Genomic DNA, 14,395 nt, shown 5'->3' on the forward strand with positions numbered 1-14,395 from the left:
TGAGAGATACAACTGTGTGAAATTAGAGGAAACGACAGGAGTAAACCTCTCTGCCACTGTCATTTCACACACATCAGGAAGACAAAGCTCTGCCCTCCATGTACAATCTCTTTACTGTGTGCTGTTGTAAACTTGCAAGTGTCTTCATAAACGATGTAGTAAATTTGGCTTTCCCTCTCTCTTTCTGTTTGCTTTTCTGTCTTTAGCTTGCTGTGTCTCAGTCAATTTCAGCTTCAGGGGCTTTAATGGCATGACGAACAACAGCGCGTTTGTATTGCCAGAAATGTAGCAGGTTAGCTGGAGACCATAGGTATAGTGTGCACAACCAATAATGATAAAAAATGGCAACAAAAATAACAAGGAAGAGCTATAATACAGATAAATATTAGGTTCAATAAGACACAGAGATAAGTAGACGCAGTACATTGCTCACTGGCCCCCAGATGGCGGCTGGCAAGAACATTCCTGCTTTGTAATTATGCTTGTCACACTTGCAGCACTATAGAAACATGCATGGGAAATGTTCTCGTTAATCACTCATTTGCATCTGCCGTCACATGAAGGAGGCGGTTGTGCGTAATATGACCCGTAGGGCCCTGACTCGTTAAATATGACAGCACGAATCATCTAAGCACTCACACTGATTGGTCTGGCACTGGTCTGACTTTAATAAGCATGATTGAACTTGTGGGTGATATTAGTGTTTGTGACAAATCACTGCAAACTATCTTGATCTGTCTACATAATAGAGTGATTATGGGTATGTAAGGCCTGTTTGTTTCTGTGTTGTATTTGTTTAGGAACCATATTCGTCAGTATCCGGCACTGGTGAACTGCACAACGATAGACTGGTTCTCTGAATGGCCACGTGACGCTCTGTTGGAAGTGGCAGAAAGATGTTTGGATGGACTCTCTCTGGGGAGCGAGGAAGGGGTGAGACAATCAACAAACAACAGTCAAACAATGGATTTACAAACGTTGTCAGTGTTTTGCAGAACACAAAAATGCATAAAGAAATATTCAGGGTTAAAGCTGCAGTCTGTAACTTTTTTGGGTTAAAAATGATCCAAAATCAAATTTTGAGCAAGTACATAACTAGCCAGTGTTCAAAACTATCTCCTTACCTTATCTTTGCATCATTATGTCATGTCTGTTTACATAAAGAAGCAGTCCCAGCTAGGCTATACGGCATGTGATGCTGCTGGTAGCGGAACATTTATAGCCTTTTCTCACAGCAGCTGCAATAATTAAATTTGTCATTTCGATGGTAGATTGTAATCCAGAAAGGTCCAAGTGACAATCATCAGTGACAACTGGAGATTCACCCGTAGTCAAAAGCAAAAGACTTCAGACTGCGGAGTGGCTACAGAAATTGAAATCTACAGTTAACGCTAATACACACTAAATACACATAGCCTCGCAATGCTGATGTTGTTAACATTAATAATTTGAGAACAAAGTATAACAATAATAATAATTTGCACGATTTGATTTGATCTGAGCTAAGCGATCATTAGATTTAATCACCATTGGCAGCACGATTTATTGTAATGCTTTTTTTCTCAGTTGGTCAGAACAAAAGTGGCAGACATGTTACTTAAGCCGCACACACTTATTGATTACAAGGCCGATTATGAATGTAAATTAATACTTATGACTGATCATGCTCAGATGCACCCAGTCATAGCCAGGTGTGTTCAGTCACTGATTACAGTCAGTGTTCAAATTCCGTGTGTAAGTATTTAAATCTGCTTCAGTCAAAGGAAAAAATCGCTGTGTGTTGAGCACAGTCTTAGAATGTTTTATTTAGTCATTAAGTGTGTCCCAGGCTTTACTTGTTCAGTTGACATTCTCGGGTGAAAATTCTTATTTTGGTCATACTTCCAAGACGTAGAATCTGTACTCCGAAATACAGTATCCACACCGATGTGGTGACTAACAGCATATATTAGATTCATCCACACTGAGGAGCCGTGGTGATGCACAACCTACGTAAAGATGATAATTCTGCAAAGAACTGCAAGTTATTTGCAGGTTTCAAACAGAGATGGTGACAAAGAGGCAAAACTTACGGTCTGCAGCTTTAAATAAGTTAACATCTACCCTATTAAATGATTTTAATGTGTACCAAAAACAGATGTACTTACAACAGTTGCCCCCTAAACATCAATTGAAAGTGCAGAACTGGCAATAATTTTTTAGAGTGCACTCAGTTGTATTGTATTTGTTGTGCTGGCTGTCATCTTTGACTTATACTGACGCCTAGAGTTCAAGCGTAGTTTTGTTTTTGTCTGTTTTAGGATTAGTTTGGTTTAGCATACTTCTGTTGTGACCTTGTGCGTGGTTTGTTTAAAATCGAGGCTGCCACAACTTGTCATTTCTCTGGTGACTTCACAGATTCAGAATAAAGTTGCCAGTATCTTTGTGACCGTGCATCAGTCTGTGGCCCAGTTCTCTCACAGGATGAAAGTAGAACTGAAGAGACACAATTACGTCACACCCACCAACTACCTGGAGCTGGTTTCTGGATACAAGAAGTAGGAATTAAACACACTTTTTTCATTTTGTTTTTTTTAGCTGCCTTACAGATTTAAAAGACATGATAGTTCCTGTTTCCATTTTACTGTTGTCTCTTAACTGTTAATATCTTACTTGAACTAAAACAGTATTTATTCTGAAAACTAACTCTTTTTTTTCTCAGGTTGTTGTCTGAGAAGCGTAGTGAGCTCGGAGAGCAGGTATCTAAGTTGCGGAATGGCTTGTTTAAGATTGACGATACGCGCAGTAAGGTGGAGACCATGTCTATAGAGTTGGAAGAGGCCAAGAAGAAAGTAGCTGAGTTCCAGAAACAGTGTGAGGAATATCTGGTTGTCATTGTGCAGCAGAAGAGAGAGGCAGATGAACAGCAGAAGGTGTGTCTGTCAGTCTGTCTAATGTTGAGGCTCTTTATTAGGGGTGAATGGTATGACCAAACTCATAATCTGTTAAAATCTGCTAAGGGGTAGTAATAAAACATCAATTTTAAAAAGTGATTTTTCATTATTATTTACAATAGGTACTGCACTTTCATGGGTTTAAATAAAATATTTTTGTTATAAGAGACAATAAAAACAACTTTGTGCATCAAAAGCACTCCTTTCCTGGTAAAAAAAAAAAAAATTGAATTTGCGACAGCTGAATGTAAAATTTTTGACAAGCCAAACATGTCAGTCTCTAAATAACATGTAATTCATTCAAGCCACAAAATAAACTTTTCGTAAAATAAGTATACATGTAATGAACTACGCAAAAATCACTTAAAATGTCTCCAGCTTGTTTTATAATTACCCAAAAATCAAACATATTTCACCCCTTATGGACGTTATCACATCCGTTAAAACGTAATCTGGCTGACATAACACAGTCATGGGCATCAATCACTTCTCTGAATGCTTGCCAGTTAAGAAATAAATAATTCTTACCTTATGATCCATCTGTTTTCAAGACCACATCATCTGAGTATCACAACATCGATGTCTCTCAAAAAGTAATGTGCACAATATACGGTAGTATTTACAGGAACCAGAGCTCCAGCAAGTACACATTTTTCCTGGAAAACCCAAACTACAGTATGTTTTAAGAGGGAGAAAATGGCGGCCAGAGCGGCTTCAACATGCTGTCTGTCAGAGACGATAAAGTGCATAAAACATAACGCACAAGACTATAAATTTCTACTTTACTCACTGAAATTGAATCAGAATTGAATTGACCAGGGAACTGAATGAAACACTTCATACTGAATGCTAAAGAGAATAAACCAATCCAACTGAAAAACTTTGCCGGGTTAGTGAACACCATTCAACATATTTTGGTTTTGACAGACCATTTTTTTATGCACAAACTATGCATTCTGATTCCGACATTCCTGATTTAAATATTTTCAAAGATTTTCTATTCTTTACTGATCTTTTTTCATCATTTTAGTAATAGATGAACTGTTAAGTGAGTGAGTCTCTGTAGTTGTCCAGTTTGACTCTAAAATGCTGATGTAATATCAATTATAAACTTGAAATAGAAACATTTTTTTATAAAATGTAGTTTGATCACTGTTTTCTCAGTTGTATAAAAGATTAAGGCAATTATCAAAGTTTGATAAAATGTTGTTTAATTTTCTAATAAAAGATGGTATATTTTTACATGATTTGTTACATTTAATTTCCCCAGATTTTGACTCACAATTACTCACAATGGTACATATTGCTGGAAATTCAACCTTTGAAATGTTTTATACATTGCATAACATATAGTAATGTCTGTTTTTCAAAAATAAGAGCATTATCTTTGTAATATAATGCACATTATAAAAATTCCTGCATATGTTGTGGTGTAAATCAAACAGCAGATTCTCTACCGGTTGACACATTTCTGTCGTCAAGTGGTATATATTGCCATACTGCTTAACAATACTCTTTATTTTTATTGCATACTGATGTTTGTGTTTGATAACGTATCTGTGTGCGTTTGTGTTTGAGTGTTTTTCTTTGTATGTGTTAGGTAGAGTCTGTTCTTTGGATATTTATAACCTTCTTGGTTTGTCTGTGGTGTGTTTCTTAATGTGTGTGTAGGCGGTGGGTGCTCACAGTGAGAAAATAGAAGCAGAAGAAATCAAGTGTAAGGCCATGGCTGAGAACGCTCAGAGAGACCTAGATGAAGCACTTCCTGCTCTAGAGGAAGCCATGAAGGTCTTTTTGCATTCGTTCAACTATTACTTTCAATACGACATGATACAGCTACAGCGGCAACTGAATATGTGATACATAATGTTTTCATCAGCACATAAAAAACTGTGGTAATCTTGTTGGACTGTCTTCAGGCTCTGGAGTCACTGAATAAGAAAGATATGACGGAGATCAAGACTTATGGCAGACCTCCAGCTCTTGTGGAAACCGTCATGCAGGCAGTTATGATCCTCAGAGGATGTGAACCAACTTGGGCGGAGGCCAAGAGACAACTGGGTATGAGAAAAAGAGAGATCCAGATCATTATTAAATCACTCAATCACACTGATGTCACACATGGATTCAGGCGCTGGCTCAGGCATGAAATCCATACCAGACTACTGTATAACCAAAATCACATGAGCCAAACAGAGAGAGAAAGACTCAGGCGAGGGAAGGGTTGGGTGATTCATTAGCATGCCAGGATATATTTAAAAAGGTCAGCATAATGCAGTAGCAAGCATATAACTACAGAGCAGATTGCAAAAAAAAAAAAAAAGAAGAAAGAAAGAAAAGAAAAAAGAAATATGTGCTTGCCTGAGGCTAAATTTAAGCCATTTGTTTTAGGAGAGGGCAACTTCATTAAGCAACTGGTGAATTTTGATAAGGACAACATCTCCGACCGCGTGTTGAAGACCATTGGACAGTACTGCACGCAGCCTGACTTCCAGCCCGAGATCATCGGCCGGGTCTCGCTCGCTGCAAAGTCCCTCTGCATGTGGGTCAGGGCCATGGAGGTACAACAAACACTAACAATTACGACAGTTGCGACACCAGAATGGTGTTTTCCTGCCCTTGTGACTGCTGAAAAAACATGTATTCTAAAGGCCTATTCACACCAAGAACGGAAACTATAATGATAACTTTATACCATCCGCACCAACAATTTATTCTAAGTGCTTTAAAGTCACAATATGACAATTCTTAGTTTTTATGGAATATTGCAATGTTTATTATAAATGATTTATCAGGGCACATCACTTTTTTATTGATGTTTCCTCACAATTTTTTATTTTCTCCTTCCCTTCACAATGACATCTCTTCATTAATCCCTCCTCTTCACCAACCTGTCACATGAGATTACAGCAATTAGCAAATGACAACGATTCAATCAATTCCAGATGGAAAAAATTAACTCATGCACTACAATTTTTTCTCATTTGAGAAGCTGCTTCATTCAAATATACGTCACAATAGGCAAGAAAAGAGGATCACAATTTTTGTTTAATGCTGTTTTTTTTTGGGGTGGGGGGGGGGGTATTTGTTTTATTTTTATTGGATTTAATGTTTTTATGTTATTTTAAATGTTTTCATTCATCAGCTGAAAAAATAAATAAAAATCACTCAGAAAGTGTCAGAACAATTCATCTTTATTTATAGTTATTCTAGGGAAGCAGTTGAAGTGCCACTGGGCACAAGCCGGGGACTGATCACCCCCTGATGGGTCACTTGGGTGAGGGTGTCTGACGATCTAAGACCCAAAACACCCTGGTTTCAATCATTGATGGTGTCCAAGTAGCACCAGTTTGTGTTTCAATAAACAAAAAGTAGTTAATTGTTGATTCAGTACAGTTCAATAACTGTGTAAAGTTCATCCATAATGAAATTAGCAGCTCTACAGAAGACAATAGTGTTGTTTTCAGCTCAAGTCAGTTCAATGTTGATTCAGTTCAGTTCAATAAGTGTTGATGTTGCCAAATGCTTCAACTGACCCTTCACCGGGAGTTTGATTGACAGGCGTTCTAACCAGTCATAACCCCGAATCCGCCATTTTGTCTGACAAAGCAGTCAGGGGAGTTGGTAGATTAACATCAGTGGAACTTGAAAAATGTTGTGTACTAACATCTTTCCACAGTTGAAACAACATTCCTTCTGATGTTCATTCATGTTTATTTGATGCTATAAATTAACTAAGAGATGATCCGTTCACAAGCCTCTTGAACTGAGGCACTACAGCGACACATTAAAGAGCCACAAAATGGTATTTATTGTTTAAATTTCTTTAATACTTAGAAACTTTGAAATTTGAGTGTTTCATATTAAAAGGAACCTGCTCTGTCTTGTCTGTCGATGTGTTGTTAGTGTCCTCTTTGCTCCGCGATTTATTTTTCACTGCGTGAGAACATGATGTGTGGAGTGAGAGCGGCATGGCTTGTCTGACATAGCAAAAGTAACTAAAGGTGGCGGGTCTTTGCGAATGGTCAGTTACTGTATAAAACAAATGGATTCAGCTATAGCAGCTCTGACAGTGGTGACATCATCCAGCTCAATTCAGTTCGTGTTTTTGTTCTCATCCGGTAGTGTCAATAGAGTCAAATTCGATAATGCAGTATTGCAGAATATAAAGTGTCTTTGAAAACCCAACTAAGCAAGCCAAAAGTGACAGTAGCAAGGAACCAAAAACTCAATCAGGAGACAAATGGAGAAAAAAACTTTGGGAGGAACCAGACTCTTCCTCTGGCCAAATGAACAAACAATGTGTGATTTATAATTCCAGCCTGCATCATAAATCAGATTTGCGGATTGATATTATGCATAATTTTTCATTCAACTCCTTCTGCTTCAAGATCGGGATACATTTAAACATTTTTTTTTAATTATTGGTAAAGTTATTATTCTTGGTGTGAAGGGGCCTTTAGAGCATGACACTGAAACATGGGCTTTTTACAGTATATATTCTCATATCTGTGTGTATGTGTATATATCAGGTTTACGGCCGCATCTACAGGGTGGTCGAGCCAAAGAGAGCTAGGCTGCATGGAGCAATGAGTCAGCTGGCTGAGAAACAGGCCTCTCTGGCTGAGGCCCAGGGCAAACTCAGAGAGGTCAGCTCATGTCAGTCTGTCCTGCACTGTATTTGTGCAAGCATGTGGGCGTGACTCTATGTTCATGCTATTCAAGTGATACAGTGCTAAAAACATGTTTGTGTGCATCTATAGGTAGGAGAGAAACTAGATCAGTTGAAGGGCCAATATGATGAAAAGCTTGCCCAGAAAGAAGAGCTACGGAGGAAATCTGAGGACATGGAGCTCAAACTGGACCGGGCTGGCAAGCTGGTGACTGGACTTGCGGGAGAGAGAGTTCGCTGGGAGGAGACAGTAGTTGTATGCTCAAACACACACAGTCACTCTGATGTTTTATATGTAGATGTGAAAATTCAGCCAGAGATCTCTGATGTGATTGTGTGTGTGTGATTGCTCAGGGTCTGGAGAAAAACATGTCCTGTCTGGTGGGAGACTGCATGCTGGCTGCTGCCTTTCTGTCCTACATGGGCCCTTTCCTGTCCAATTACAGAGATGAGCTGGTCACAGATATCTGGATGAAACAGGTATCTATCTATCTATCTATCTATCTATCTATCTATCTATCTATCTATCTATCTATCTATCTATCTATCTATCTATCTATCTATCTATCTGTCTGTCTGTCTGTCTGTCTGTCTGTCTGTCTGTCTGTCTGTCTGTCTGTCTGTCTGTCTGTCTGTCTGTCTGTCTGTCTGTCTGTCTGTCTGTCTGTCTGTCTGTCTGTCTGTCTGTCTGTCTGGTGCTAATAGCTTTTATTGATACATGTGTCAAGCAACATCACATGCACCTAGAGCGCTACTGTCATTTTGCAGTGGATACTAGTTCAGTATTGCATAGTATTGCACACTTTACAGATAATATTATGACATTATGCATGTGACAGCTCTAACAATTTCTCTTTCCTCTCATTCAAATGTCCTTGCCTGAATCCTTTGCTACCCTTTTCATCTCTAGGTGAGAGAATTGGAGGTGCCGTGTTCTCCGGGGTTCAGTTTTGCGGTGTTTCTGTCTAAACCCACGGCAGTGCGCGAATGGAATATCCAAGGCCTCCCGTCTGATGCCTTCTCCACTGAGAACGGAGTCATCGTCACCCGTGGCAACCGGTCAGGCCCAGAGAGCCAATCCCTTAACGCTAATTAGAATAATGATGATATCTCATGAATAATGGGCGGTAATGAATAGTGATTGGAGGATAATTAGCTAAAGATGATAGTAAGCTCAGTTTTCTGTGATTGTTCATTTATAGCTCATGCTAATTTCCTCCCTCACACTTACACGCACACATATACACACACACCAAACAGATTAATGGCATTTTGAGATTATGGATTGTTATGAAATAGCCTATTTATGGATAATGTGACATGCATTTATAGTGAGCGCTAATATTTCTTTCTCTCTCTCTGTCCTTCCCCACAGATGGCCACTAATGGTGGACCCTCAAGGACAAGCGCTAAAGTGGATTAAGAACATGGAGTCCAAACGAGTGAATATTTCTCTCACACACACACACACACACACTCACACATTCCTATATATAGGAGTTCATAGAGTCCTTGTACTGAACACAGACTATATTATTTTGCAGTAAATTTCTTGGTAACAAATACAGATATCAGAGCAGGACAGAAATAATGGAAACCAGACTGCCACGATTATTAGACAGCATTAGATCTACTTCTCCATGGAGAGAAGCATAACCCACATTCAGCGCCAACATTTCCTTCTCAGAGTTACTATGCCTCATCACATGACTCACCGTCTAACCCTCAGACAAGCCATTTTCAGAGCCCTAATTAGAATACAAGAACTCCAAACTCAGTCCTCCTGCGAGTTGGAGACTGCCTCTCCTGGGACCCTGCATCTCCTCACCTGCTCTCCTTCAACAGAATACACCTTCCATTTATCATTCCCTCTGAACCCAGACGCTCATTACACTCTGTGTCTCTGTGCCGGGACAGAGATGGTTTTGTTTGCTGTACATGGATGGGTTGGTTTGGTAGGAAGATGGATGGATGGATGGATGGATGGATGGATGGATGGATGGATGGATGGATGGATGGATGGATGGATGGATGGGTTAGGGTGGGAGGGTGGATGGATGGATGGATAGATAGACTGTCAGGTGTGTTCAGAAGAAGATATAGGAAGACGTGCATTTTCGTTCAGCCTCTCATCTCTCAGGATAATTTGCTGTTCAGCTTCAGTCTCTGTTCTTCCTCTGTCTCTTTGTCGGTGACCTTTTCCTCCTCTTCGCAGGTCTTTTCTCATCTGTAGTGGTGAGTGTCTGGAGCGGCGAGTGCCATTCACACGCTACAGTTAAACGCTGACATTTACGAACAATAACAAAATGACAGAGCTGCAGCTTTCCTGCCTCCTCCAGCTCTTCTGTCGCTTTCACGTCCAATTTTCTTTCTTCGATGTCCATTTATCACTTTTGAATCATATTTATCCTCTCTGCTACCTTTACTTTTTTCTCCTCAGTTCATGTCATTACCTCGTCCTCTGTGTGTCCTTCATGTTCTCTTCTAGTCCTCATGTTGTCTTTCTCTTTGTCAGGGGTTGAAGGTAATAGACCTGCAGATGCCAGATTTTTTGCGGATCCTGGAGAATGCGGTGCAGTTTGGTTCACCGGTTCTCTTGCAGAATGTCCAAGAGGAACTAGATCCTTCACTGGCCCCCATCCTCAACAAGTCTCTCACACGAGTTGGTCAGTCCCCCCAACACACACACACCTTAATTTCAACTCATTGACTGATAAAAGTGCTGGATAATAAGGATGAAAGAAGGTGCATGATGTCATGGTTTCATGTTGTGTGTTTATGAATATGTTTATAGAGCCCTGAATGCATTTTTTTAATGTTATAGTGGTGTAAATTACAGGTATAATTCTAAATTAAATATTTAAAGGTTATTTAACTGAAAAATATATACATTTGTTGTAAATTATAATGAAATGAGTATGTAAAACAAAATAAAATTTTAAAATATATTGCTAAAAATAGCAAACAGAAACAAATATCTTAAGGCCTGTAAAATTATCATCAGGGCAAGTACAATTTGGCACAGTGATTAAATATCCACCCTGGCAAGTTTGTAGGTTCAAATCCAACAAGGAAATAGTACACATCTCTTGTGTGTGTTCTGCAGGTGGGCGTTTCTTGTTAAAACTGGGAGATAAAGAGGTGGAATACAGTCCTGAATTCCGTTTCTACATGACCACCAAACTGTCCAATCCACATTACACCCCTGAGATCTCTTCCAAAACCACCATCGTCAACTTTGCTGTTAAAGAACAGGTCAGTGTGTTAATGTTTTCAAACTTTTTCAAATGACAGAGGTCTTTGAGGATGAAGTATAACTCTGTGTGCATCAGTGTTAATTTCATTATTATTTTCATCAACAACATTTTTTCACAGACAAAAACGAGCCGATAACTAAATAAAAAATAGCTTTGAATGACAAAAACTATGATGAAATTCTGTTGACATTTTTGTCAGTGAATAAAAACGAAACGAAAACGTTAGGGAGGGACGAGTTGGGAAGGGATCCAGTCAGAACCGATGTCCTGCGTGGTAGATGAGCACATTTAAATTGTAACGTGCTTAAGCGACATAAGTTGACATAAGTTGGCATACACTTGCTGCATGTCTTGTAAAACATTAAAAAATGTAAACATCTGGCTGAAAAAGAAGAGCAGACATACAGTATGGATAGATCTGAAAAAGTGTGACAACACGAAAGAGAACACCTGAACGGACAAATGCACACAACATTATGTCAAAATGACGTCTTATGTCTTAAAAAACGTAAACAGTTGTGAGAATATCGGATGTGCACCACTGTATTGGACCCCAGCATTCAGCCTTAAAGTGACAGCAGCCTAATAAACCTGCTGCCGTCTGTGCCCTTAATATTAATCAAACAACAAAAGACAAAGAAAATCACTTACTGCTCTTTAATAGCTTTAAAGGTGCTTTATGTAAGAATGACAGCTAGTGGTTGAAATGGATACTGCAGTCCAAATTCAAAATATTGTTTACCCCGCCCCCTCCTCCTCAGACTCGATGCTCACACGAATCTGCGATCTATGACCCAGTTTGTTCACTGGCTTCCATGGCTGCAATTCGCTGCATGTGTTTTCCGCCAAACGGGCAACCCAGGGTGGCGAAATACTATTGGGTAAATTGGCAACGTGCAATCTTGCACAGACCAAAACAGAAATTCCGACGCGGAATGCAAATTTTGAAGTAAAGTGACTGGCTGTAGCAATGGTTTTCAGAGAAATTATATTTTTATGTTTTTATGCTTTAGTACAGTTAAAAACTTACATAGAGCACCTTTAATAATGATTAATTATATTTAATTTATACAAATAAATACGTCTGCTTGATAGAATAATGTTGTATGCAAGTTGTTTTAAAGAATGGATAGGCTATATCATTCATTGAAGGATCATGTTCTAGGAGAAGTGGTTTTATTTAATTTTAAGATAATATAATATGTCACAGCAGTTAAATCTGTGTCTGTATTGTATGTTCAAATTTTAATATCATTCATATTAACAGGTGATGGCATTATGCCATTTTAGTCAAAAGACTATTGACTAAAAGTAAATCATAATTTGCTGTTAAAATTAACACCGGTGTGCGTCAGGGTCTGGAGGCCCAGCTGCTGGGGATCGTGGTGAGAAAGGAGCGTCCTGAGCTGGAGGAACAGAAGGACTCTCTGGTGATCAACATCGCCTCTGGCAAGAGGAAACTGCAGGAGCTGGAGGACGAGATCCTGCGGTGGGCAGCACACACTCTTACACGTGTCACAGCACTGCATTAACACCTTTATATGAGTGCCACTTCAATAATCAGTGCATTTATTCTAGCAAATCTCACATTTTGCACTCATCTGTTTCCTGTGTATTTGTACAGGTTGCTGAACGAGGCGACCGGCTCCCTGCTGGATGACGTTCAGCTGGTGAACACCCTTCAGACCTCCAAAGTCACGGCCACAGAGGTTGCAGAACAACTAGAGATCAGCGAACTGACCGAGAGCCAAATCGATACTGCCAGAGAGGTGAGAGAGCGAGAGAGAGAGAGAGAGAGAGAGAGAGGGATGAGGGATGAGGGATGAGGGAGAGGTCAAGGAGAGAAAGATGGTGTGAGGGAGGGTGCTGAAAGGGTTGCCAGATTGGATTAAAGATTGCAGCTCTGAATAAGGCAGACAGATAAAAAGACTGCTGAGATGAGGATGTTGATAGCAGGAGATGCAGATAAAGCTATAGACACCCATCTGTGTGTGTTTGTGTGTTCAGGCCTACCGCCCCTGCGCCCAGAGGGCGTCCATTCTGTTCTTTGTACTGAATGATCTGGGCTGTATAGATCCCATGTATCAGTTCTCACTGGACGCCTACATCAACCTGTTCACCCTGAGTATAGAGAGCAGCCCCCGCAGCCACAAACTGGAGGAGAGGATAAACAACCTCAACAGACACCACACTTATGCCGTCTACAGGTCTGAAACACCAACTCACACACACTCACACACATGCATATCATTACAGAGGTGGAAAGGAGAAATACTTTGATAGTGGATTTGAGCAGGGTTTTTTGGAACACTTAATTTTTATTAAATCTTACAGATGCCTTCAGCATGTACTGATACAGTAAAAACTATATTTTAAAATCTAACTAATTCATTTGATGGCAAAGCTGTATTTTCAGTATTTTTACTCCACTGTTCAGTGTCACATGATTCCTCAGAAATTTGCTGCTCAAGAAACATATCTTATTATTATCAGTGTTGAAAACAGTTATGCTGCTTAATATTTTTGAGGAAACTATAATACTTTGCTTCAGGATTCTTCTATGAATAAAAAGCTTAAAAGAACCGCATTTGTTTGCAATGTAAGTTTACATTTGTAGCAATGTAGAAGTCTATACTGTCTCCCTTAATCAGTTAAATAAAAGCATTAATTTATTTAAAAAAAAATCTTACTGACTTTTGAATGATATATATAATATACACAATTGTCACATTTATGTATCCTAAATACACACAATTAAATATCGACAAGTATTTTCCTTTGATTTTGTTTTATGTGACTCATGTAAACAAGTACACAATTTTTTTAGGCAAAAAACTATTGGAAATACATAAATATATATGAATAAATGCTAGCTATGAAATTAGCTTCAAGACTAAAGTTGCGTCCCAAATGACACACTATACACTATGCACTTATACACTATGTACTTGTGCACTATGTACTCATCCATGTAGTGTATGAATTTTACACTTTTTTTTGTCATTAAACAATGGAGTCTGATCCCCCCTCTGGCACCCTACACCCATCATTCAACTAGGCTGTGATCAGCTTGTGCCATCGTTTTTACCATTCACTCATACTTGTCATTACTTTGCATGCAATAACAGTTACTTTAAAACAACTACTCAAGTATTTTTGTCATGGGTTATCTTTATTATTTTTAACTCAATTATAACTACTGGGAGCTTTATGCACACACATACAGTATACAGTCACATATAAAATCAGAGTGTAGCGCCTGTTTGTCATCTTACGTGTGTGTCATAGATGTGATGTGTTTTAATCATATTAAGCTGACTTTCAGAGTGATGTCAAAGTGTTTGATCTGTTTGCAGATACACCTGTCGAGGACTGTTTGAGTGTCACAAGCTCCTGTTCAGTTTCCACATGTGCGCCAAGATCCTGGAGGCATCTGGGAAACTCAACAAGGATGAATATAGCTTCTTCCTCCGGGGGGGACTGGTGAGGACTGCAAGGGGGGGCAGTGTGTGTGTGTGTGTGGGGGGGGGGTG

General features: G+C 39.3%; 1 protein-coding gene across 1 annotated transcript in view; it reads left to right on the plus strand.

Moving 5' to 3' along the window:
- Positions 1–14,395, plus strand: part of dnah2 (dynein, axonemal, heavy chain 2) — a 189,757-nt gene that overhangs the window by 156,601 nt on the left and 18,761 nt on the right. Inside the window, exons 59-75 of the mRNA XM_067400458.1 lie at positions 801–933; positions 2,398–2,537; positions 2,702–2,912; positions 4,605–4,721; positions 4,853–4,994; positions 5,325–5,494; positions 7,466–7,582; positions 7,697–7,861; positions 7,960–8,085; positions 8,516–8,664; positions 8,981–9,047; positions 10,121–10,271; positions 10,712–10,860; positions 12,218–12,351; positions 12,487–12,631; positions 12,870–13,069; positions 14,219–14,345. Of these exons, the coding sequence (XP_067256559.1) occupies positions 801–933; positions 2,398–2,537; positions 2,702–2,912; positions 4,605–4,721; positions 4,853–4,994; positions 5,325–5,494; positions 7,466–7,582; positions 7,697–7,861; positions 7,960–8,085; positions 8,516–8,664; positions 8,981–9,047; positions 10,121–10,271; positions 10,712–10,860; positions 12,218–12,351; positions 12,487–12,631; positions 12,870–13,069; positions 14,219–14,345 (2,443 nt within the window). The remainder of the gene's footprint in view (positions 1–800; positions 934–2,397; positions 2,538–2,701; positions 2,913–4,604; positions 4,722–4,852; positions 4,995–5,324; positions 5,495–7,465; positions 7,583–7,696; positions 7,862–7,959; positions 8,086–8,515; positions 8,665–8,980; positions 9,048–10,120; positions 10,272–10,711; positions 10,861–12,217; positions 12,352–12,486; positions 12,632–12,869; positions 13,070–14,218; positions 14,346–14,395) is intronic.

The sequence above is a fragment of the Chanodichthys erythropterus genome, chromosome 11 (assembly GCF_024489055.1).
Source record: "Chanodichthys erythropterus isolate Z2021 chromosome 11, ASM2448905v1, whole genome shotgun sequence".
Classification (NCBI taxonomy): Eukaryota; Metazoa; Chordata; class Actinopteri; order Cypriniformes; family Xenocyprididae; genus Chanodichthys; species Chanodichthys erythropterus.